The 26,709-nt window shown below is 39.1% G+C and overlaps 1 protein-coding gene across 4 annotated transcripts in view; it reads left to right on the forward strand.

The window, feature by feature from the left end:
• Positions 1-7,162: 7,162 nt before the first annotated feature.
• The window catches only part of FRMPD4 (FERM and PDZ domain containing 4), a 301,848-nt gene continuing 282,301 nt past the window's right edge, over positions 7,163-26,709 (forward strand). For 3 of the 4 annotated variants that reach the window (XM_064646614.1, XM_064646608.1, XM_064646610.1), the window contains exon 1: positions 7,169-7,278. In XM_064646614.1, coding sequence (XP_064502684.1) covers positions 7,238-7,278 — 41 coding nt within the window. In that variant the 5' untranslated portion in view covers positions 7,169-7,237. Of the gene's footprint in view, positions 7,279-26,709 lie in introns of all 4 variants that reach the window. The other variant, XM_064646612.1, reaches the window with a different exon arrangement.

Consider the following 26,709-nt stretch of genomic DNA (forward strand, 5'->3'; position numbering starts at 1 on the left):
GGTAAGACAGGTCTGAGATAACAAACATGGTTATAAATTTCACCCAGACTAGAACTAGTAGCCAAAGAAGAGAGTACAGGTGTGAAGCACTTTTGTCTATATTTCTCAATGATCTGGGAAAACAGACTTCTGCCAGCAGAAAACATGGCATAAGTGCCTTTGCATGGAGATTACTCAGGCATGTGATAGGCCACTTGCTGATGGATATTGGAAGGCTAATTTTCTATTTCCTCCTAACTGAAAGCATTAAGCTTGTACACTGTGGTAAGTAAATAGGTTCCTAACTGTACTGTATTCACAGAATATCTCTCATAAACTGCAGTGTATTTCTAAAAATTGCACCCACTTTCCTAAGAACATTCTGCAAACTGTATGGCATGTTATTGTCCCTTTCAGCTTTTCAGTCCCCACTAGTCTTTCCATATACCATATTCCCATGATAATTATTCTCCAGTACTTATTGTTAAGCCACACTAGGGAGTCTGTTTCTGTACTGGAAGCACTACAGAACCTGAGCCTGAACAAAATCAAAATCCTCAATGATTCTCACCAGTGGTCACTTGAATAAACAGAATTGCCTTAAGCATGCAAGACTCCTTATCATGTTACTCAGTATGCTGAACATGTAACTACCTTACTATACTTTAGACCACGGACAAATTTGCAGTCTTCTCTTCTACAACATTCTTAATGCAAGCCACATGATATACTTGCCTGTACACACCTTGTTAACACAGAGTTACACTGAGAACAACCCCTGATCCACAAAGACCAGCAGTTTTGTTGGTGCTACAGTCAGGAATAGCAGCTGCAGTGTGCTGTAACTTTAGCTAAGATTAATTGCCCGCTGCCTTAGACCACACATATAATTCACAGGCCTAGATGTATTAAACCTGCAATTAAGATCAAAAGAACACATTTTAGTGGATAAAATATGGGGGGGGTGATCTTTCAAAGTATAGGCTGGAAATTTCAAGACTACATGCTGAAGTTTGGCTCTTCAGTTACTCAGGCAAATTTGTATAAGCTGCTTGGTTTTTAGAAGCAACTAGCAATCTCTTTATTATTTGTGAATGTTTAGTATTACTGACAAATAGGCCACCTATCTGCAAGTGCCCAATATGGACCGAGAAAACTAGGTTTTGGCACTCAGATACAACTGCTCCATGAAGCTTCTATTCATTGTAAAAATCTGCCTTTTTTTTTTTTTTACTCCTCTGACTGTAGGCGGTTTTTCTCTCATGAAATTGCTTTTTTCCCCCTCAGCTCAGATGGTTGCAGATACTTCCCAGGAAAATACACAGAGAACAAAACTTTACAATGTTTCTTGAGTCTCACAATAATGCCCCATTCTGACAGGGAAAAGAAAACAGCTATTTTGTGTTCATAGAGAGACAAGCTGGCAAATATTTAATCCATAACTAATATAATATTCTAGTATTTAATAAAAAAATAATAATAGTAATGAAGATTTTAAATTTCAGACTACAAACAAAAATAAAGGCTTCATACCTCAATGTGTTTGTCTTAATAAAAAATTGAATATGCCTCTGATTTCTAAAATTCGCCACACATTTGATCATGACAGTTGAAGAACACAGATAATACTGGAAAGACTTCAGTGGTAGTCCTGCTTTTTTAATATTTTATTCATTTAAAAATACATACTTTGATCATTTTCTCTAAGCTACCACTAAATTTTCAGTCTGCAGTCTGTTTTGGTTAAAGTATGAAAAAAAAACCCCTGATGGCAGAATTCAGATTGACCTTTGAGACAGGGTGGATGAGGTTTTGCTTTTCCCCATTTTTTTCTTTATTGTAAATAAATTTGAAGCACGCTTAATTGCATATTAACATTTCACATTTCTTTTCTTCTGATTCATCTTTCTATATTTTCTTATGATTTTTGAAATCATGGTTGTTCAGATAACTCTTAAACACGTGCTTTACTTTGCAATTGTTTCAAGTTATATTTTAGACTAAGTGATGCCATGAATAGGGCTGATTATAAGCATGTCTTCAAGATTTTCTTGAATTGGATCTTTTGTCAGTAAAAGAGCCACCCTGCTCTTTCCAAGTTCTGCTTTGAATATTTCATACACATCCATTCTAGAAAAGTGAATCATTTTTTATAAAGATAATTTTATTTTAAAATAACTAATGCATTAGTATTGTCTTACTCATTGAAGTAGAAAATGTTACTATCTTTATTTTGCCTAAGGTCCTCTTTCTTACCTTGATCTCGTTCATGTATTGCAACATAGGAAAACAATCTATTTAATGGTGGGGATTTTTTTTAATACTACAGGTGCAATATGCTGTAAGCTCATATCACCAATCAGTACTTTTTGTTAACTGTTTCTATAACAGATCTGCTCATATAGGTTTGATTATGTATGTCTGGTTTCAGCAGAATTGTTGCATCAGTTGTGATACCCTTCCTTATTTTGTTCTACACAATTCAGTATCCTTTCAGCTTCTAGATTCATTCCTTAACTGGCAAGAACGAAAATCTTATTTCCTATTTAAATTTTCAACCATCTATGATCTAATTTTGCATTTGTATATGACACATCATGTCTACCATACTAAATTATTCAGCAAAATTGAAAGCATTCAGGGCTTAAAGTCTGCATGGGTCAATTAAAAAATATGCCAGATAAAACTCTATTTGATACATGTGCCAAAAGTGACATGAAGAAACTGGTGAGTAGATTGAAGTAAGCAGAGGGACTTCTTGACAATGCTGTAAATGTAGAGATTGAGAAAATCTGTAATGGTTACAATTTTTTAATATGAAATTATATAGGATTAGGAAGCACCAGAATAAAGAAATGCTTTCTATAATATCTGTGTTTCAAAGATTCAAGGCTGAAAAAAGAGAATGTAACAGTTTAAAGTACAAGCCCACAGTACTACAGGACTTACTACATGACAGTCATAAGCAACTATCTTTAGAAATAACATTCAGTAATTAGCAGATCACAATGACAAAATATCTTCCTGCAAAACTTTGCATCACCAGTTATGTATTAACACGTCATTACTCAATGGATTTTATTATCACATTCCTCTAAACATTGTTGCCTTTTGGATATGAGTAATATCAGGAAGCACTGCAGAAAAGTTGTGGAACCTTCAGTTGTTATCTAAAAAAACCTTCCCAAGCTGATGAATTTTAAACCATTTTGAAGGTGGGATACAGCACTTTAGCACTTTAAACGATCTTTTTAAGATTCCAAACCATAAGAAAATCCCATTTGACTAGCCTTAGAAAAACTATAGTGATAAATATTGAATTTGTGTGAGACAAAAACTTGTGAGACCTGCAAAAGTATTTAAATGAAAACGAGCCATTTCCAGATGTTTCATATTATATTTTTGGTATAGGATTCTACCTGTCTTCATTTAAATTATCTAGGATCAAATTCTATGTATCTTGTAAGTAACAAGAGATGTTGTTTAGCCCCAAGCCTAAAAGTTTGAGCTGTGTAGTATCCAAGAAAACCCAAAGCACATTCTTCTGGTGATTATTTAGTGCCTCAGAAGGAAAAATGAAAACCCCTAAAACCCAGAAACACAAAAATAAATGTTTCTTCATGTTAGTTGTAAAGATATTCACATTGTATTTCATAGCAGTTTCTCTAGGACCAAAATAATAGGGTCTTTAAAAAAATTCAGTCTTTACAGTGATTTAATAGGTTTTAAAGTTTAAATAATGTAACATTCATGTCCGCATTACATATGTCTGCCATTTCCTTTAGAACAGGGAGCATTATAAAATAAGACACTGAATCCCTTCTCTGGAAATGCATATGAAACTGCCATACTATATGAAATCAAGGCTTTTACTGGCCCACAGTCTACACAAGGATATCTATGATTACACAAAACGTTAGTATTAAGTGTCTTAATTGGATTAGTTTGAAGTAATAAAAGATAATAGTACCCAGTAACAAAGCATCCTCAAAAAGCTATATTTACTATGCTATCCAAGGGGAAAAAAAAAAAAAGCCAGCTAAGAATTTAGCCAGGAATTGATGTCAGATTCCTGTTTTAAGATTAAGAACTTCATGTTCAATTATTGTTTGTTACTGAGATACTGAATACATGTTGGTTTGCTGTCTTTGGTTGTCTGTTCTCATACAGTGTTTACAACGTACCTTTGTCACCTTCAAATGGGTTGTATTTCACCTGACTTTAGTCATCTGGACAACAGTCCTCTAGTCAAAGGTAGGCCTCTAGGCTTCCTCTCACTGGGGTTAACAGAGAAAATAAAGCACCTGCAAAGGGCAATTTATGTCACTTTTTCTAGAAAGAGATGGTTTGCAGTGACAGGTGCTTGCACCACAGAGGTAGGGTATGACGGCTCCAAAGCCAGTCCAAACTACATATATCAACATTCACTCTTGAAACAGAACAATGCCCAGCACTTTGCAATTTTCATCTTTTCCTATGACTGACATAGTTTTGTATCCAGTTGCTGTGACACCAGAAGCCAAAGAACCATGAACTAAAGCTCACTCTCACACCCCAGTCTCATTCCCCACATGTGACTCTCACATCACACAGCTCAAAAGGTTACCAGTATTTAGCATAGCTGGAAGAAGAACATTTGTCCAGGTTCTCTGTTCATGTTTGCACATCTGGGAATAAGATTCCTGTTATTAATAAGATACTGTTATTAATGGACTGCCAGGATTCTGGCTAGTCCAAGAGTATCTCCACAGGAACTCTGGAAAATTTGTAATGTTGCAATAGCTTCTGCCTAGGAAAACAAAAATATAAAAGTAGCTATAAACACAGCAATGCTACATCAATCTGTTTGGAAAACCAAAGAAAGAGGAGATAATTTTAGCTTCATTTCAAATTTTAATGCCTTTCTGTAAAGCCCTATCATTCTGAGTACCCACCCTGTGTTTACCATACTGATGTTTATAAACAACGGTCTTTTTTACCTCAATCTTTGTTTTTACTAGGCAAAGCTCTTTCCCCCCATAAGAGTGGCTCTTCATTACCTTTAACACTTGCACCTGGTCTCATTTTTCTCAAATGTATTTTTTGAATAAGCTGAGTATGGTATTTCTGATCAGATCTTATGATTTCTGCATTCCTGCATATCTCTACCGGAAATACCTCAGTCAGTATATCCTAGGGTCACAATTACCTTTCCACTGAAAGACCCTGAAACCACAGAAATTCCAGTGACCCTTTAGAACTGCCTTTCTCTAGCTCTCACTACTACACTTTAGGGCACCTTTAAGTGAGAAGCCTTGGAGCATGAAGTGCTCAAGATGAGAACCTTGTTTGATACAGAACATATGTGCTTAATTTTATATATGGTGTATCATTTCATGAGCTTCAGTTAGCTTTGTAGGATCTTGGCCTATCTCCTCAGTCTATAAATAAATAATGACAGATTTATAAATAAATCAGTTTCTAACCAGCTGAAACTGTGTTATCTTTGTAGCTTTTACCAATCAATAGAGCAGCATGAATGACAGGCACAGGTTCCGCAGTTTTAAAAAAAATCTGGTAAAACAATAAATAAATATAGTTACATGTAAGTACCACATAAATATTTTGATGCACTAGCACAAAATATTTCATATGGCGTCTCAGAATATGCCCAAGCCGTTTACATCCATGGCAGGCCAGCAAGTGCTTTTTAGCTGGCAGTTCAATGTTCTCCCAGTATAAATAGATGATCAATCATTCTTTGTTGTTATTGTTTTAAAGAATAGCTTGAAACCCAATTCACAGCAAGTGTTTGTACTCACTGTTCTTTTTGTTCTCTTATCAATACAAGTCTTAATATTAGAAAAGTGCATTGTTTTCATCTGGCTGCTGGAGTCTACATGTTGGGCTCCCCTGTCATTTTTGAAGTTCTTGGTTGTGGGAGAGTGCAGAAGAGACCAAAATTCTGTGAAGGCAGGAAGTAAAGAGCATGTCAATCTACTCAGAGAACAAACACACAAATAGAAACACTGGAGAAAAATCCATTCCCATGCTGAGAATTACTGAATTACAGTGTAGAGCTTGTGTTAAGATGAATTTGAATTTCACCTGTTCCGCTCTCTCACAGGAAGCTTACAGAGAGCTAAACTCCAGTGCCTCATTTAAAGCCTGATGCCCGGCAGAAGTGTAAGGCAATGTGTCTGTACTGTTCTCATGTCAGGACACATGGATGTTCCATTTTTCTGTAAGATGTGGTATGAATAATGCTTGATTTTAACTATGTTGTCACGAACCGTCCTTGTCACGTTCCTATCACGATGAGGACTCCATTCCTGCAATCTTTTCTGCCAGGGTGGAGAGGTCACAGGATGGTGACAGCAGCCAGGCAGCGGATTTCAGCCCTGGTGCCTGTTCTCAGTCCAGCATTGATGAGCACCCAGTGCGAGGGCTGAAGGCCAAAAGGCCAAAAGCGTGGAGCAGTGTGATTGCCGAGGAGAAGAGGGTTCTCTGCTTTCCCAAGTTCTTGCTTTATAAGGCCCAGGGTGCTGGTCCACAGCTGGGGATGAGCTGTCTCGTACTCACCAGGGCTGTCCTCCTCTCGCTCAGCGTGCCTGTCCCTGTCCCGGGTGAGCCCAGGCGTGCCCCTCACTCTCCGACCCCTCGCCCTCCTTCCCTGCCGCCGCGGCCCCGGGAGGCCTTGCGGGGAGCCCTGGGCTCGGCCGCAGGGCCGCCTCGGGCAGGTGCTGGCGAGAGGCGCTGCCCGGGCCGCCGTCCGCGCCCTCCGCTCCCCCTCCGGAGGGGACACAGCGCCGGCGAAGGGAGAAACTCCCCCGATACACCCTCCGCCTTCCTCGGCACCCTGCGACGCCACCCTCCTTTGAGGGTGCTGCAGAGAGGCGGCGGAGCGCTGCCGCCTCCTCCTCAGCCTCCCGGTGCACAGCCCGGGCTGCGGGCAGCGCTCCTGCCGGGCAGCTCCAGCGCCCGCTCCGATCCCGGAGTTACCCCGGGAGAGCGCTCGGCAGGCGGGGAGCGGGGCGGGGGGGGGCGGAGGGGGAGGGCTGCGCGCAGATCCTGCGAGCGCCGGTCCTGCAAAATGCTGCACGCCCAGCTCCCCGCCGGAGGGGGGTAGCAGCCGCTGTCTTCGCCGGCTCCTGCTTTTTTGCAAGGGCTGTTGCTGCCGCTGGACGCAACCTTCTCCCGACATGGAGCTGCTGCCACCGCCGCCGCTGCTGCTGCTGGAGTGAGTGAGTGTGACGGGCAGAGCTGGCCGGCCGCATGGATGGATGTGTTTAGCTTTGTGAAGATTGGGAAGCTCTCCGGGTAGGTGTTTGCAGCCGCTGCTGCTGCTCCGCGAACCGCGGGCGTCCCGCGGCTGCGGGCGCTGCCCCTGCCCGGCGGGGGCGGGGAGGGCTGGGGGGCTGCCCGGCGTGGGGAGCGCCCACGCCGCTCCCAACTTCCCTGGTAGCGGGGCGAGGGTCTCGGGGGTGGGGTGGGGCGCTGGGTGCTCGCTGCCCCTGGCACCTGCCCGGGCCGTGCCGGTGTCGCCGCGCGGGATGGGTCGTCGCCCTCTCCCTCCTGAAGGGACAAGTAACGCGTCCCGCGGTGCGGCCGCAGTTGGGCGAGAGCGGTGCCCGCCGTGAGACGCCGGCGCCAATCCGAAAATGCCAAAGGGACGGCAGGAGCCGGAACCGGGGCGCGGTGGTGGTGGTGTTTGAGGGGTGTGTTGGTGTTTGTGGGGGGGTGGTGGTCGCGACGCCTCCGCGGTCGCGGTGCGGGTGTCGTTCGCGTGCCGGAGCGGGGGGTGAAGTTCCGAGGGAGCGGAGCGGGCACCGCCTGGCCGGGCCGGGCCGCGCCGCCGGGGTGGGGGCTCGCCCTGCCCCTCCGCTCCGCTCCCGCGGTACGCGCCGCTGCGGGCACGCCGGGTCCCTGGAGCGGTATTTTGGGAGAAGTGGTGACATCGTCGCCAGTTTCACGCGGCGATGGGTGCAGGGGCGCGAGTGGATCTGGCGTCTCTTTTTCCTTGCTTGTAAGGCACGTACTTCTCGTTGTTTAAAGAGTGGTTGATTTGTATTATTTTTCTCCATTTCTTTGTTTTCCGAATAAACCTTCCCTTGACTGGCCTCGGAGTTGTGGTCTCACACTATGGACTGTTGCATTCGCAGCCGGTTGCCAGGCCTGTAGCTGCATAGACAGACCAAGAGGCAAAACAGCCCCTGTTAAAATGTTCCCACTATAGTTAAGCTTAACTGGAGGTAGCTCTTCACAGTTACACATCTCAAAGATGCAGTATGAAAGTTCTCGAGTCACAGGGTTTTTTCAGGGTTCTGGTGTGGATAATCTTCCTAAAGGATTTAGCTTTGATCACTGTAACTAGAAGTGTTTCAAATTCTTATGATTCAGTGGTTCCTACACCATAGTTACCATATGCTTTTCTGTTTATGAAGCATATATGAGGCTGAAATGTGATGTTGTACAAAAGGGGGAAAGGCCTTGCTAAGGAAACAAATCCACAAAAGGTGGCTTGCTCTGGTGACAGTCAGGTAGGGAGCTTGTCAAAATGATAGATGGTCTTTAAAAAAAAATATTGCATGGCTGGAAGTTACAGAGTGCCACAGGTGCAGGTGTTGCCTTTATCCCCCAAAATTCCCACCATTGCACCTGGCTGTGATTACAGCTCTGCTTGTGGCGATGCCAGCACAGAACAGCTGCTGTCATTCAAGCACATCATTGTCTCATCCTGCTCACAGCAATTTTACGCCATGTGACAGCGCCAACACTAGCAGCCCGCTCAGCTTTCTTTGGGTCGTATTACTGGCTGATACCGCTAGAGCTGCAGCAACAGTAACTACAGTGGAAACTTTGAGGAGAGGGAAAATATGCTCACATAGATAAGGAACAGGTCAGGTAGTATGATATTTATTTCCAGGTGATTGAATTGCGTGACCTTCTCTATTTGTTTGGAAACAATGTTTGGTCTTCATGTCACACTTGAGCTAGAATCAAAGGAAGAGAAAGGGATGTGCCACTAGAAAATGTTAAGTCAGGTGCATGGCAGTGTTTGGATAGATATATTGTAAGCTTGGTCTTTGTAGGTGCGTATGAAATCTGTAGCTTTCTGCATACTTGAAGACACAGCTCTTACCAATGCTGAGATTACTATTTAAGTAAAGGCAGACCATAGCAATTCTCCAGAAGAAGCTGGAAGTTCCTTCTGAAATGAAATTGCAAGTTTCAAGGCTCATATCTGAATTTGAATCAGCATGATTCAAAGATATTAAGTACTGAGGGACTGTGTTTATCTTGTAGATTGCAGTAAATAATTTCTGCACCAAACTACTCTTTTTGTTTCTAATTTTCCAGTTGTTAAAAAGACCTAATAGTTTACACAGAACTTGACTTTACTTGCTGTTTCCTAGGTAACAGCCAGGTATCTGTTCCAATTTTATGAGAGCTTTATGAAGCAGATAGGTTCCAGTATAAACCCCATTTTTAATCCCTCTGTGCATTTGAGTTGGAAAACTAGTTTGCCTGAAAATACCAGTTCTTTGTTTGCTGTTAGAAGGAAGGCTTTTCTGAAAGAAATGAGTGAGATGGTAAATAGTATTTAACTGAGATTGTAATCTTACAGGCATATTACTTAGAGAAAGTTGTTTTGAACATGGCTAGTGCTGAACTTTTTTATAATATTCAGTCTCTTTTAAAATTTTGTTGTGCATTCAGGTCTCCTCATTTTAGGTTGCAAGTCTGCCATTGCAGTTTTAGTCTGCAGCCTTGATTCTGCAGGCAGTGGCATAGGTAAGCTCTGTTATGAATGACTACTGGAAGGGATGCTTCCTAAAGTCATAGTATAATTTTAACAGATCTGGTGAGAATTTAAATTTTGTTTCTGCCATTTAATATATAAGAGACTTTATCTAGAATAAGCTTAAAATGGGGTATAAACTCTTAGAAAGTGGCTACTGGATATAAAATTTTACATAGCATACATAAAGAAATTATGTTTTAATTATCTGTGCACAGGGTTTTTTTTATGTGATGGCTGTGTGTGTAGGGTCTTTTAGAGGCTCTCACTTCTACAACTGCTTCAGCAGTTGCCCATATATGCTAGGTAAGTGGGGAGCAGGGGCATAATCTGGAAAAGGATTATATGCAGAAATGGAAGAGAATGCCAAACTGGTTTTATGACAAATGTGGTCTCTGGTAATCCTGTCCTTTCCTTGCCTTTGTAGGTCTGTCACATTGTTTACTATGCATAAAAATACAGATGCTTCATGATAAAGTTTCTGTTGATTTTGAAAGATTGGAGATACCCATCTGACATTGAAAACAAAAATACTGTGTAGAAATACTGATCACACTTTCCCTGACATAGCCTCTTTCCCACCCCCCTTTGGAAATTCACCAGTCTGGTAACAGTCTGGAACAAATGTTTTGGTATAAATCTTATGGTGTCATTCTCTGGAAGAAAAAAACCCAAAGAAACAATCACCTTTTATGGTAATGAGTTTCCAAGTGTAGAGAATGATTGACAAGTCTTGTTTAATGGATCAGTATCTGATGCAGAGCTGTACAAGCCAAGTGAATATTTTTGTAGTTTGGTCTACATAAGCATGTATGGTGTGGTAGTGTCTGTAGTTTGGGAGGGAGGATTAGTGGAATAGATAAGATGCACATAAAAATTGCCAGATTAGCTTGGGTCAGAAGTCTGTCTTGCCTGGTATTGCTTTTAGCAACTGCTTGGGGAAAGTGTAGAATGAGGACAGGTAAGGCGTGGTGATTCTTAGGCATAGGTGCAGACAATGGAGGAAGGACAGTGCTGCTGTGCTGAACGTGAAATGGAGTGTTTTCTGATCAATCTGAGTACAAGGCACAGTGTCCAGTTTCTAGTTGGTACTGGACAGATGAACTATGAAACAATGGGTCAGAACAGTGAACAGAGGTTATAAAGAGTTTAAGGCTGTATTCATGGAATATATTTTTAGTTAGAAAATCTTTTTATTGGGTATGACTGTTTTTGTGATATCTGTAGAGGTCAGTTCTATTTCAGGGCTCCCACAGCAGGATGTAAAACTTTCATATGGAAAGATGGCTGTCTGGAGATCACCTGAATGTGACTGAGGGGGGTAGTGACCCTCCAGAGTTGGTGTGTGTACCTCCTGTGCGCCTGCTACTGTTTGTAGCTTTGCCAGATAACACTGGGGAGAAAATAAAATGTCTGCTTGAGTGGCCATCAGTCTTTAAGCTATGGCAATACTGGTAAGGGTAGGGTGGACATTTCTGTCACACAGTTACTTCGGCGGGAGAAGTTCAGAACTCATGAAGTCATTTGTCATCAGAAGAGAAGACTCCAAGAAATAGGGTTGCAATATGGGGTAAGAAAGTACACATCTGCACTATGACATTGTAGCTGTTAAAAGTATAATTAATGGAGAGTTAACCTGATAAAACAAACGAGGATACCAGGAAGATTTGGACCAGTCCTTGACAGTCATGCTAATTTGTGGTACGTGGTAGGTAAATTTGTCACACCTGAATCTTTACTTTTCTGCTCAAGTTTAGCATTGCTATGCATTATTCTTGAGTTTAAATTTATACCACTAAAGCTGGATGTGAATAGCCATATCCTTTCTGTACCCCTTGGAATGAGCTTTAAAATAACAACAAAAAAACCCCTGCAGCCCTGCATGCTCTTCTTTTCAGAGAACACTCATATATGGCTTTTCCCTGTGATTATGCTAAACCTGAGGGTGAGTTTCTAACTGAGGAGGAACCTGTTACATAGTTCTTTCTCATTGGGGTGGATAAATCTTGCATTCTCATCTTTCGTGCTTATCTTTCCATAACTGGGAATCTCTAGTCAGGTGGACTGACTTAATACCTGCACAAATGTTTGGGCCTTTGGGTTCTTCCTGCTTATAAAAGTGAGGGTGTGGATCCTTACATTCAGTTTCTCACTTTACAGCCTATGTCATAGCCCTGTGCTCAATTTTGTTCTCTCAAGATACTTATGGTCTTTAGATGTCCTGTCCTACTGATGTGAAAGTTTCTCTCCTAGATCTCTCTTAAAATCTAACAGACCAGAAGCTGTGCTTGTAGATTCTGAGTACTAGGCCCTGTTGTAGTTTTTTGTTGTTGTTGTTTTGTGGTTTTGTTTGTTTGGTTGTTTTTTGTTTGTTTGGTCTTTTTTTTTAACAGGGAATAGGGTTGCTTGGCTTCATGGTTTAGGTTTGTTTTTTTGTTTGTTTGTTTGTTTTTTAGCAAAGCAGACATATGTTTTCTAGATTTAAGGTTCTGAGATTAGCCAGTCTCTTGTTTGGTGGTGTCTTTTTGTTTGTTTGTTTTGGTTTTGATTTTTTTTTTAATTTTTATTTTTATTTTTTTAAGGAATTGTAGAAGATTTTGGGATGCTTCTCTGTCTTTATCAGAATAGCACCTTTCTTTACCTGTGATTTTCCTTGCCTGCTTTTTATTTTGCTGTGAAGTTTAAAAAAACCTGTCTTAATGGAAAGACAATTGAAAGTGTGATTAACTTACTGATGCTGTTTTGCATATGATTTTTGGAACAATTTTTATGAGTACTTTTTGAAATGACAATATTGTAGCTTGTAAGTTATTTTCAGTATTTACAAAAGACTCTGTCAGTAAGAAAACCTATGATTATCCTTTTTATGCTCAAAGGAGGTAATTTAATTCTAAAAAAGATTTTATTATACTGGATGATAATTCAGATAACCATTAATTCATTTCAACTTTTTTTGTTGAGGACTGCATTACATTTAGTGACATATTTGTCTAGTCACATTAATATAAAAGCTTAACCTTATATTTTATTATTTGTTTTTGTTAGCTGACACACATAATAAAGACACGTGCTTTAATGTTTCTGGTGGTAGTAGTGTTGTATCTCGTAATGGCTTCAGCAGTTTAGAGATTTATTAAAACCACTCCTTATATTATGAACTGCTGTAAACTTGCCAAGTGGCCAGTGAATGATGATGCAACTCTGCTAAATATGTATGTTCTCTAAATGCTGTTTGCCTAGTGATACAGCTCTAAAAAGATGTAACCAGAAGCAACCTTGTCTCTTGAAAATTTGAGAAAGCAAAAAATAAGAAAATAAATGCCACAAGTAGTGCTTTTCTTTCTCCCCTTCTACTAATTACTAAATAAAATGAAATGAGAACTTTGAAAATTGATGCTCTGATTTAAGAACAATCAAAGCATGTCCAGGTTCCATGTAATATTTTTATTTCTAGGAAGATTGCTCTTTCATTTACTTTATTTTTTTTTGTTTTTTTTTAAAACTTCAGTCTGTGGTGTCAAATCATTAGTTGACAGGGTTAAATCCAGAATCTTGGCATAGTTTCTTTTATAATCGTAACTTGCACCAATGTTTTTGTGTGTATGCATGTTTAAGCCAGTCTGTTAACATTTTCATATGTTTTGAGAAGATAGAAAAGGTTGTTTGTTTTTTTTTTCCCACTACATTCAGTGGTACCAGGAAGAACCTGAGGTGTTTTATAGTTTTTTGTTTAGTTTCTTTTTGTGGAGGTGGTTTGGTTGCCATGCTGTGCCTTGGGTTTTGAGAAACCTTGCTTTTCTTTTCAGTCCAACAGATTCATGTGAGAATTTTCTGTTAAATTGAAAAAAAAAAATCTTTAACTGTAACAGTAATACAAAATGAGGGTATGTTTCCATATTTTGCAACACTCTAGGTCATTACAGAAGTGTATCGAATTGTTCATAGAAAATACAAATCATGACTTGAAATAATGACTGGATAATACATTCTCTCAGCTCTGTTTGTAATGTGGCAGAGAAGGGGTATTTTACTGCTCTTGACATCATTTTCAAGCAGTTATATCAGTGTATCACAACTTAGTATCTGACTGATGTGATGAAGAATTGAGTAAAGTCATGTGGGAGATACCACCTCCTATAAAACGAACCATCATCTGGGAAAGATCTGTAAATGCTGAAGACAAATAATGCAAAAAATTAAATGTGAGGAAGGGAAAAATAATTTTGGATTCCAGTCTACTGTGTCATCTAAAAGTAGCTCTGTTAAATAAGGGAAGACCATCCAGGTACATGAATTACTCATTTGCATGACTGTGTGCACATAACCTATTTGGATCTACTACATTATGGAAGCTTTTGGTGCTGACAAAGTATCAGTGTTTAAATATTGTAGGGACATGCCTTGAATGACTTCTGATAATACCAAATTGTACTTAAACCTGCTTTTCATAATCATGAGTAATGTGATTGGTTTTGTGACATACCTTCAAGAAATTTGTGAACTGAAAAGGTTGCACAGTTGTTGAAGGTATGTTTGAAGACTTTTTAAAAAGAAACAGTGAGACTCCTTCTGATAATTATTCCATTGACTGGAAGTGAAGCAAATAAGTATCAGTAGTATAAATTCCAATAAATAATTGCACATTCAAATCCTAGTAAAATCAACACTGCTTAAAATCCAAACATGTGAAAGTACATTGGAGCTGGAAATGTGAAGTAGTCCAGGACTCAAAAGCTAAATGGACTCTGACCTAAATCAGGACCTGGCTGTAGAAGTTTCTACCAGTATTCCTTCAGTGTGGAGTCTATAGAAACTCCCTTTAGTAGGTTCGTTATTGGCTATAAACTGAGAAATTAATTTTCATTAGTTTTAATAAGCAACATTTTGAATTATTATAAATAATCAAAATAATTAGGGCAATTGTCAGGTACTATAGAAACGTGGAGAGATAAGATTCTGGAGAACAGGTGGATATCTTGCAAGATTTTGAGAACTGTTGATAAAAAAATAGGTTTATATAGAGAATAGAAAGAAAGTGGTGAAGGCAAAGGAGGAATATTTGTGTGCTAAAGTCAGGTGCTGAGAATGACTCTTTTTATGATCTGGCTCCTGATAGAGTTTATTTTTGGCTTTTGTCTGAAAGTTTTGAAACTCTAAAGGGAAGAGATTTGAGATATTGTAAGGTGTTATGACCTTTTTGAATTTATAGATAACTAAAAAAAAAAGTATATATGTGTGGATTGATGAAAACTATGTAGTCATTTACATTAACAATCAAAAAGACCAAGAAGTGTTCCTTCTGTTCCTTAGAGTTTATTTCCGTACATTTAATTTTTTCTTTGTTTTTGGGAAGTGGAAGAGAGAAAATATAATTGTTGAAACCAATCTTGTTTAAGAAGAAAATCTAAAATCAATACCTGTAAAATTTTTTAGAACTGATTGAACCCTGTTTAGGATGAAGGTTTTCATTAAGGTTTTTTGTATGACTTGGTTTTTATTGTTCAGATGAACTGTCAGCCCTTCTTGTGTAAGTGGTCCCATATTTGTATAAAGTATTTTCCAGCATTATGCAGCCTGTAGGGTTTTGCTTACCTTGCTTACAGATTTTGCAGTTTCACTGTTTGTTTTTAATCTTGAATTTGTGATTATATGACTCTGGATTTGGCAGTAGTCATATGTTTGGAAAGCAAAATGCCTGTTATTCTATGGCAGTAAATGCTACTAGGAGTACTAGCAGTTGCACCAGCCACGTAGAACAAGCCAGGCACGTGTTACAAGTCCGAGCTGTGTGTATTTCACTTTGTGCTCTGTGCTGGACTGAAATAGAGCAATAGAAAACTGGAGAAGAAATCTAAGTAGTCTGTATTTAAGCAGTTTAGTAGAGGCAAGATGCTTCACATTTAGCTGAATGCCTGAATGATGGCGCTGACTTTGACTTGCTCTACATAAGGCTATCACAAGTTTTAGACCTTTATGCCACAAAAGGAAAAAAAAGTAAAAAATTGAAGGCTACTATAGCACTACCTTTAAAGCCTTACCCACTCTATAATCATAGAATATGCTGAGTTGGAAGGGACACATCAGGATCATTGAGTCCAACTCCTGGCCCTGCGCAGGACACCCCAGGAATAACACCATGTGTCTGGGAGTGTTGTCCAAACGACGAAAGACTAAAGAAGTGGGCTGTCTGTTTAACACTGCAGTACATAGCAGGTTGCACACCCACAGCAGAGAAAAGACAAGTGTCAGTTGTTTTGACTGTACAACATGCCTGATAAGTCAAAATGTAGTACATATTGTGTTCAGGTAGAAATGATCAAATTTCATATGCTTTTTTTACTGGTGTTAGCTTATGGATCATATGAATATTGCAATTTAAAGGCATCTGCTTTTCTTGATTTTTATTGTTTTACTTGTTGACAACCTCTGATGATGTTAACCAAATGGTTAAGTTTTATCTTTGGAGAAAATTTTTTTTCCAGTGAGACAGCAGATAGTTTTCTCATGAAGTTGGCTATCTGCTTACATTTTTACTTTGCATAATGTATTGTACGTTACCTGTCACGTTTACAAGGAGGGCCTTCCCTGTCAAGGCACAGAGTGAAAAGGGACAGAGAAGAACTGCACATGGGGGGGTGATCTGTACTTCACTACTCTGCGTTGAAGGCGAGGTGAGTATTGGCTACAGTGTGTAATAGGGGAGGAGCAGCAGAGGTAGGAAGAGAGAAATTGGAGAAAGTAAGTTCATGAATGTTTTATGGAATGAGGGCTTATTTGCCATGAGTGAATTGAAGTAATTGGTCAATACTAGCTGATCTTTATGTGAAGATGAACTTGCGTTGTTGCCTGGATAGGAATTTATTTGCTTCATAAGTCTGGTTGAATTAATTGCTTAGATGTGCCGTAATCTGCATGACTGCTGTTTGAAAAAAAGGAAGAATACACTCCAGCATTGGAACAGAAAGAACTTTTTTTTCCCCCTAAGGTCTTGAGTTTCTTCTGCAAAGTCTTTCTTTCTCCAGGGGTTTCTGGTGGCTGAGCTTGAACTAACTCAACACATGAAATAACAAGGTGGTCCCCACTTACCTGGTGCTGTCTAAAAGACACTATAATTGGGATGGTGCCTTTTCTCAGGGTAAAGCTCATCCCCTGAATTGGATCACTGGTGAGCCTGTTACTTTTTTTTTTCACCCTTTGAATGCATGTAACTTGACTGCAAAATCTGTAATATTTGGGAAATGTGCTTATGTTTCAATTCTGGCTTAAAAAAAGTCCAAAAAACCCAGAGCATTTCTGCTGGTATAGATATCTAAACTGGCCTGGCAGGAGTGATCAGAGCATGTTGTCTTGGGCAGCAAGGTGGAAGGGGAGGAGGGAAAGTGGAGCTTCTGGTGTCTGCTCAGCTCTGTTACATTGCACCACATTTGGTGGTGGGTGCTGCTGTGGGAGAACATGGAGATGGAAACCTCCCTTCAGTTGCCTCTGGGAACTGAGAAGGCTATGTGAGAATTCCACATGAGAGCAAATCTGGGGAGAGGGGAGTATCCTGATAAAGATGAGTTGGAATGAGGAGAAGCTGCTTCAGCCCCTCTGAAATTCCTCAGATCTTTCCTGGCTTCTCTGGCTTCCCTGTGTTTTCCTGCCTTCAAAGCCTGTTCTGCTGCCTTCAAGTGACTCGGCTTTGTTCGGGCACCTGTGGAATCAGGTGCAGGTTCTGTGTGCTAAATGCAGCTTTTGTATATCGTGCATGTCCTGATGTATCAAGGTATTACTCCCCTGTACCCGTATCATACAGTCTAAAGAAACTGGCTTCCTATTATTTTTAAAAGCAGATTTCTCTTCATATTTTACCTTATTAGGCAGGAGAGGAGTGTGGTTGTCCAAGGGATTAATTTTCATGGATTGCTTGTAGAAGATGAACTGTCCAGGACAAATGAGATTTTTTTTTTGATTTTTTTTTTTTTAAATTTTATCTTTTAAATAATGAATATGTGTTCATTCATAGCAGTAAGGTCGCAGTTATATCCTTTCCATATACATGTTTTCCAGGTTCTGGAAGCTGTCTGAAGAGATAAGAAGTTTCTTTTCAAATGCTCTATTTCTGAACTTGGAAAGAACATCTTCCAGAAGCAAGTGTAGTGTGTCTGTGCTGCTTCTGAAACCACAAAAAATAATTGCAGAGTACTAATGGCTTGCTTTTCAAATGCTCCTCATTTCTGAACTGGAAATGGAAGTTTTATTGGTGCATAATTAGCCTGAATTTTTAATTTTGCTTTGAACAATGTGGCTTTCTCTTTTTTAACACAAATAGAGTAATCTTTGAGGAGTTTCCATATGGTGATTTTTCAACTCCTTCCATATCTTCTGTCATTCCTTATACCTATGTGGCACTTCAGCAGCCACCTGCCTTGTTGGCCACTTTCATGCTTTGTGATGTTTTCCCATCAACTCTATCACATCACTGAAAATGCAGTCTAAAAACGATTGTGGTTAGATGGATCTTGAAGGATATGTCTAAAGGATCACTCTAAAAAACCCCAAAACAAATTATTCTGTTGAAAAATTTTAATTTAGAACTACTAAATCTCTTCTGGCTTGGGTGCTTTATTGTAAAAAAAAAAATATATCAAAGGAAATACTGTCAGAATGCACAATTAAAAACAATGTAGTTTTCACAGCTGGTTTTTTTTTTTTACTAGATGGCTAATATAGTGAATGTGCATGACTAATGTTAGTCATTAATAAGACCACTTTATAAGTAATGTTCTTGGAATATGAACAGTGGGATACAAGTCTTTTTTGCTTTAGTTGACATGCTTGGTCAAAAAACTTCCAATATCTTTATTTTTGATACTGAATATATTGCATATTTGTTTACTAAAAACACAATTGTGGTTTTTTTTCAAAGCAAAATATTGATTGTTCTTTTCTTTTGATGGCTGTAGTAGGCATTAAGCTACTGTGACAGGTCTTGTTGAGAAAGCTGTGTTCTGAAATGGCAGTGAGGAAAACTGGTGGATTCTTTGTCCCTGGCAGTTGTTTCCATAGTTGCCCTGTTGCATTCTAGTTGTCCATGATGTCTGAGTGTTCTGCCTGGTGCAGTGACTGTTTAATAGATTTTAATAATAACCTGTTATGTGAAGGGTAAAAGAGGAATTTCACTCTTTCAGATGTTAATGCAAGCTTCATCCTTCATCTCAATGAAAGTACTTTGTATTTCTTTAATGGCAGAATGTTGATTTGCTTTTTGTTGTGTTTTCTAAAGTTCGTCTTGACCTCACAGTGTTCTCTGGCCTTGTAATGGATAGACAAATGTATGTTTGTGGAAGTGTGTCCCTTTCATTTGTGTTCATTAGCCATTAATGTCAGAGTTCATCTCCTTTTCTCATGTTGCATTCTGGTTCTCAAAAAGAGAAATTCTGTTTTTATGTTAAATGTTTAAAATGTTTCTTTCATAGGACAAGGTAAATCAGCACTAGTTTGATTTTTCTTTCCTTTTTTTTTTTCCTCTCCCCCCCAGTGGTTCATATTTCAGTTCTGCAATGAAGAGTTTTCTAATTAGAGGACACAATACCTGTTCTACTGGATGTTATCTCAAGATAGCTGACATTTATTTTAGCTGCATAAGATATGACTGGTAGTATTGTATACATTTGTTAAGCAGGCTGTAATCATAACAACATAATCTATCGAGTGTTCAAAATACTCTTTTTTTCCTTCTCTAAATGTGGTGGTAAGCAGAAAACAGTTTGTCTTCAATTTCTGTGGTACAATTTGCTGCTTTATTTCCTTTTCTCCATCCCCCTCCAATCAGTTTCCCACTCGAGCAGCTTTCTTTTGCTAGTTCCCCCCTTTCACAATGAGTCCTTAATGCTGACTCACAAGTTGTTGTGATTGCTGGGCGGTATTGGCAGGAGCACACGCACGTGTATGTGAGCACTCTATGAGCACAAAAAGACACCTTCTTGCACCAGACTTTTTGGAATTAATTAGTTCAATATTTTGGCTTTTAAAGGTATTAGGGGGAATAGGTGGTTTGAGCTTTCATTTATGCTTATGTTCAGGGGAAAACAATTTTGAGCATTAGACAACAAATTCATGGTTGATTCTGCCTTTAGTGTATAGTGGCAGGAAGGCTGAAAGTTTGTGTAGTGCTATGTGAAGTCAAAAGGAAACTTTGCTCTTGTTTTCACATGTCTTTGCAGAAGTTTGATAGGTGAGGACAGCAGGACTGCTTTGTTTTTCAGATACATACAATAATTTTATTCCCTCTTTACTTTGTCATTTTTATTCTTTGTGAACTGAACAATATAGCCCTTACAACTAAAATGCAGTGGATGTGTTTTCCTTCCAGCCAAACTGTGTGAACACTCCATAGGCCAAATAACCTTGTGTACAGCGTTTCTTTACTCAGTAAATAACAGTGTAACTTGAATCGCAGCCAGAAGTTCCTGTGCGAACTTAACTGTTGCTCTGATTTCATCTGGTAGGACCTGCTGTCCCAGATGCCGGTTCTCTCTGTCTGATCAGCCACAACTGGCCCCACATACTCCAAGTGGAGTTAATGAAGTGCCTTCAGCGCAGTGCTGCAGTAGCTATTGCTGTCAGGTCGGTTGAGGGAAAGAAACCTGCTATACATTTTCAGGTCTGCTTCCCAGTTCTGAGGGAGTGCTTCTACATGTGACGGTTCCCAGGCTTGGCAGACTCTTCAGCAGGGATGTTAAATTTGCATTACATTTCCAGATGACATAATCTGTTCTTCAAACTGACAAACTTAGTCCAGCAACTGTTTTGAATAATTTACTGAAAAAACAGCGTTAATAATGACAAAGGAGTTGCATGTTTGGGGGCATAGAGGTGTGTACACTGCTATGCACACATGCCCACTCAGCTCACCATACAGCTCTTATAAAATATGTATTGAGAGTCTTTGCTATATAAATCTAACAGTCATTTTGAAGGCAAAGACCATGTCTTTCCACTCTCAAGTTAGACTTTCATAACTCATGTCTGTTGCATTGAAAGTTATGGTTCTTCCACAGTAGAAGGAAAAAATACTACTTCATCTCTGAGTAAGATATTTCTACAGTTCAGGGCATGTTGACTTGTTTAGTATGTTTTGACATATATCAACATGCACAGAAAATGCAAATACTTAGTGATAATGACAGTGATCAACTGGATGGAAAACTTACTTGTGTAATCATCAGGCACTGACTCTGCCTGGGCTTGATGTAAAGATCAGATCACATAGTTCATCTATCACCTGGTAAAACAGAATCTTATTCCAGAAAAAGCTACTAGTTCTAATTGCTTAGTTGTTGTGTATTTTCTTTGATGTCAGGATTGTGAGGTGTGGAAAAAACAATTAAAGACAATTTTTTCCATTTATTTTTCCTCTTAGGAAGAACTGGGTGTTTGGTATCTGGTTGTCTGTAAGCTAATGAATACTGACTTCCAAATGAGGATGCCAAATCACCAGTTGGTTTTGAAATTTAAGGCCACCTTTGGCATTATACCAGTTAGATACTGGATGTTAGTTAAGAATTTTCCAAAGGACATGCTATTTCCATGTGGAATTGTTTTAAAATATGCTTTTCCAGTGCATAATTAAAAATACTTACACACGCTCAAATTAAAAATGCACTTTTTCCATTTTGGTTTTGAAACTGTCTGCTTTCCTCTGTTCCATGTCCCTATAGATTTTAAGTAATAGCAGTGGCCTTTTGTAGTGACAAAAGAGTGGATCACCTGCAGTCTGTTCAGCTTTCTTTTGGATTTAGCCAGGAGTCTGCGCCCTTGGATGGGAACTCCATAAGCATTACTGATAGACTTTTCTCTGTTTTCTTTTTATTTTTCCTTCTCATTTTTACTTATGCAGTTCAGAAAATCAGGAGAAAAGCTTTTGCTGAGAATGTTAGACTTTTGGGAGGAGCTTTCCATGCAGGTTGCTGGGTTATAACTTCTTAACCATTTGCAAAAAAACCCCTTGTATTTTCCTATGTGACTTGTGGAAAACCCATTAGCAGTCATTGGCAGGATCTAAACTCAGAAGGTTCTGTTCATCCACTACATAAGGAATGGACTTGATAGTGTTTTGTAAAGAATGACTTTGTTTCCATTATAATGGGTAATGTATTATAAAATCCAGTGAGACAATCCATGCACACCAAGAGGAAAAACTTATTCATGCTGGTGAATTTTAATATTTGGGAACTGATGAAAAGAAGGGGACTTTCTTAGAGATACACAAAATTTTTCAGGTAAGGTAAAGCATTGGATTTGATATTTATCCTTTTTTTTTCATCAAAACCATTGGACTTTCAGAGCAGTTATAAAAAAGAAAAAGGAAGAAAAGACAAAACAGACTCGAGAGAGAAGTTTTATGGAACAATGTATGCATCAAAAATGAAGCCCTGTCCAGTAGTTGTGCTCTTCGCCAGCCTTAAATACCATCAAGAGTAAGATCTTTCTGGAATGTTATAGTCTGATAGAGCATAAAATGTGTTAGAATATGCGTTTTTATTGTATGTAATTTAACTTCTAGCTGGTGAAATTAGGCAAAAAGGTTCAAAGATCAGTCAGCTACAGATTTCAACTATCTTTGAACTTAGTATAAATTTGTGGATAAGGCGTCATGAGGAATATCTATAACATACTTGCATTTTGGGAGATGTTCTATTTTATTTTTTGATGTAACATATTGCTACTGCAAAGAAAACATAAGCCTCACGGCTTTCATATGCTTCATTGGGAAAAGTGTCCTCTCATCCATTTTCCATGGCTGCACTGCATAGCGCTTAATTCCTAATACAAACTGTAATTTAGAAGGATATTCAGACTGTAGCAGTCTATATATGTTGGTAAAAACAAAATTGAATTTTATCACCATTTTTCCACTCATAGAAGATAAACAGTAAATAAAGTGATGAGAATCTGGAAGACATGCTGTTGGTTGGCTGGTGAGTGTTTGTTGGTAAATTAAATTATGATGACTTATGTTTAGATTTCTCCAGGGTTTTTCAGTAGTTAAATGTTCTATTGTCTACAGAATAAATAAAAAAATATGAAGGGCAAGAGATAAGCTGACTACTCTGGAGTGTCTCTACATTTGCTATTTGGTATATAAAAGTGAACTGATGTTACCTAGTGTCACATACATTAACTTGCCTTCTATGTGAGTTTATAAGCACCATTTTTGGAGCTGTCTACAGACCATGCAGGATACTCGAACAAATAATTCCAGAAACTAAAAAGGCTATATGCCAAATGATATTTGATAGCTGGTGAAGCAAGTATGTAGGTGAACTCTAGAGCCTATTTGCAATGACATGATATATTCTAAAATTTTAGTGACCTCCTAAGCTTCAGAAGAGTCCAAGTAACTTTGTTATCACAAAAAAAAGCATCCTTAGGTATGAAAATTTACACCACATTCCTGAGGCTATTGAGTGTTCCAGACCAGTTCATGTTGACTAATGCAGAATACCAGATGTCCCTGATGAGCAGATCTGGGAAACCATTTGGCAGTAGCTAGTAGAAAATATCATTAGGCACAATGGTGTTGCAGAATTTCTGCTCTTCTTTGGATTTTGTGCATTTCATATCCCCTCTGAAGACTGGAGATCTGAGCCAACATCTGTCACTCCTGGCTACTGGCATTAGGATATTCCAGGAAGAAAGAATTCAGTTGCAAATACAATAAGGAAAATGGAGTGGTGAAGAATATAATGTCTAAATGTTAAGTAGTTGTAATTAGCTGGGGCACCTGCATAGGAAAGGGACTCCTTGGTTTCCAGACTCTTTTTCTGGGTTTAGCCAGGGCTTTTATTCTCTCATTCTAACAAACATGTAGAGCAGAGATGAGGCTTAGGGCTCCCAACAGCTTCTGTAGCTCTTCTCCAACACTGTCTCATTCCGTTAAGAATTCCCAAGTTGTTCTTACATACAAAGGTGCCTAGACTATGTTTCCCCCTCCCTTACTCAACTTTGCCTCTTTCTAGTCCCACTTTGTAGCATATATCCCACATGTTCCAGAGAAAACCATAGGTTATTTTACTTGTTCTTTTCCCACCCAGAATTAACATTTCTGCAAATACTTTTATTAGAGGGTAGTCACAAATGTTCATTTTGTTGTAAAATAAAGCCAGTTAAAGTGTTCCAAATCCACAAGACTCCAAAGAACATGTATTTTGACAGCTTCTACCAAAATGACTTAAGAAGGCTACGCTACTGGCAACTATAGTTTTCTCAAAATAGACCTCCACTGCAGTACAACATTATGCTGGAACAGTAGGCTACAGTGCAGTTGACTTTTCTCCCCTTCCTTTTCCTGTTCTTCATTGATGCCAAAGTTGATACAGCTAAATAACCTAAGTTCTTATTTTTATTATGAAAATAAATATAAAAATGATTAAAATGCATTCTAAGTTTGGAAATGAAAGCCTCTTATGCAACACATATCCAAAAATGAGCCTTTAATATGACTGGGTTTTTTCCCTGTGGAAGGTGCTGTTACATCTGATGGTTTTCCAGAGCTAAAATTAACATTAGGATAGGCTTAAAAAATTAGCTGAAAGCTATTTTTGTGCCGTCCTTGGAAGTTGAGTACTTGCTGTTTTGTGTTGAGTGGTGAAAAAAATTAAATCACTCTCATGAATACTGATCTGGGATATTTCTATAGCATGTTCCACCACAGCAAGTGGTAGTGTGCAGGTCGGGAATGCTTTCTTTATGATTCTATGTTGTTTTTTGGGGAGGAAGGACCATAGATAGCGCTGTGGCCCCTCTGTTCGACTGGTGTCCATGTCCCCCTCCTGCGGCTGTGCCGTATGCTCGTAAAGCCAGAAGAGGGAGCACAAACGAAGACCTTGTTTCTAAGGTGCAACTGTTAGCTCCATGAGGCAGATATGGAGCCATGGAAATGCTGAGGTCACACATGTTAAGTCAGAGTACCTTACTCTGTTAGACCACGTGTGCATAAAGAGTGGGAAATACGAGCCAAGTGTTGGCTCGAAAAGGGAGGAAAGGGGCTCAGTGGAAAAAGTGAAAAGACTAGGAAAAACTGTGTCTGACATGAGCACTTTTAAAGCAAAAGCAATTATGATTTGCTCTTTGAAGTTAAGTCCAGTGTATTTGGTTTGTAAGATCAGTGGTGCTCTTCATGAATCAAGAATGAATTTATGTGTTGTTGTGCAGACCAGATATGTTGGATAGGTGAGACTTAGGCCTTCTAGAGCTTATTCAAATGTGGTTTTTAAAATGTAACTATTGTGTCTTATTGTAGGTCCTGTAGCATATTCATAAAGTCTTTCTTGTTTTTTATAAGCATACTGATTTGTAGGGTTGCTCATTTGCAAATATATATAAATTCATTTGCATTTTTAAAAGATAAGTATTTATTAATGATAATATGCAAACATTGTGTGATGAGCATAGGTAGTGAAACTTATCACTAATGACAAATATGTAAGGACACTGAGGTGTTGACTAAACTTCGCAAATTCATCTTCTTGATGTAGGCAATAGATATTTTGGTTGCAAAGGCCTGTTGACACATATGTAACTGCTTCCTACTCAAATCAGGAGGCTTTCAAGAGTACAGTCTTCTCCTGAGTGTTTTCTGAGACCTAACCTTGGCTACATTAGCTTATTTGAGGAGTGTGATACAGCTGAATGATATTTTGAAAAGAATAATTAAAAAAGCTGCAATCTTATTAGCTTCTTGCATTCTTTGGTTGTTTTTGTTTGTTTGTTTGTTTTGTTTTTCAGTTTATTGTTGGGATAGAACTCCAAATTTCACGTCTGCATCTATTTGCTTTATTACCTTAGATGTGCCATTTCCAGCGTTCTGCTCGTAGACTTAACAAGCCTAATCCGGGACACTAAAGGAGAACTGTCATTTTGAAGCTACTCAGCTGAAGTGTCTTTGAAATCAGTGTAGAAAGCTCCAAGACTATTTTTGTTCCATTTTAATTTTTAGAGAAGATGTACTGATGTGTTGTATTATGCAGTTAGTGGTCCCTAGAAGAGATACTACAGAAGGGTGGCCTCCCACAAGTCTAGTAGAGGGTAGACCCCAAATGGACATGATTTATGTTTAGGAGCTATACCAGTCTGAAGGCACACTGGGGATGACTTAACAACAACCCTTTTCTTGAGACAGTTTATTCCTAAACTGTATAATACTGAATTTGGAGAAAGTATTTTAGTGCTTAAGTGGGGAAAGACAGTCCACTAGAACTGTAGTCTGTGCCAACGTTGCATGATAAAACAGAAAGGCACCATTAAATTAGGAGTGCTAGCGTAATTCCTCTCTCTTCATACAGCATGTTTACTGTCACTCACGTTAAATTCCAGGACTGTAGAGTATTCATATGTGCTGTGCCCTATAAAAGGCCCTGTAAAAGCTGCATTCCCACAGTGTGGTCATCTCTTCCTGTCTACTTGGGTTGCTCTGTTAGAGATCAAGGAGGAGATGATTGAAGCCCTTTCTGTTTGTTTGTTTTCTCTTGAAGACGACTGAGGCTATGAAAGATCTGTGGTGAGTTGCCACTTGTCCCTCAGGATTCCTATATCCCATCGTCCTAATCCTTATAAGTTCTTTGAGATTCACATGTCAGGAAGAATGTGATGCATTTGATCATCCCTATAGCAAGATAGCGCTTGGCTAATGACAGCAAATGGTGGTGATACAGGTTAATTTCACATCCTTTAGCAAGCATTATAAATCAGATTATTGTCACGCTGGTTTGTGCTATATATTATGTTTTAGAACAATGGAATTATCATAAATCACAGAATATGCCGAGTTGGGAGGAACCCATCAGGATCATCAACTATAACTCCTGGCCCTGCACGGGACACCCCAAGAATCCCACCGTGTGCCTGAGAGTATTGTCCAAATGCTTCTTGAACTCAGACAGGCTTAGTGCTGTGACCACTTCCCT

Source organism: Pseudopipra pipra, chromosome 2, assembly GCF_036250125.1.
Source record: "Pseudopipra pipra isolate bDixPip1 chromosome 2, bDixPip1.hap1, whole genome shotgun sequence".
NCBI classification, from domain to species: Eukaryota; Metazoa; Chordata; class Aves; order Passeriformes; family Pipridae; genus Pseudopipra; species Pseudopipra pipra.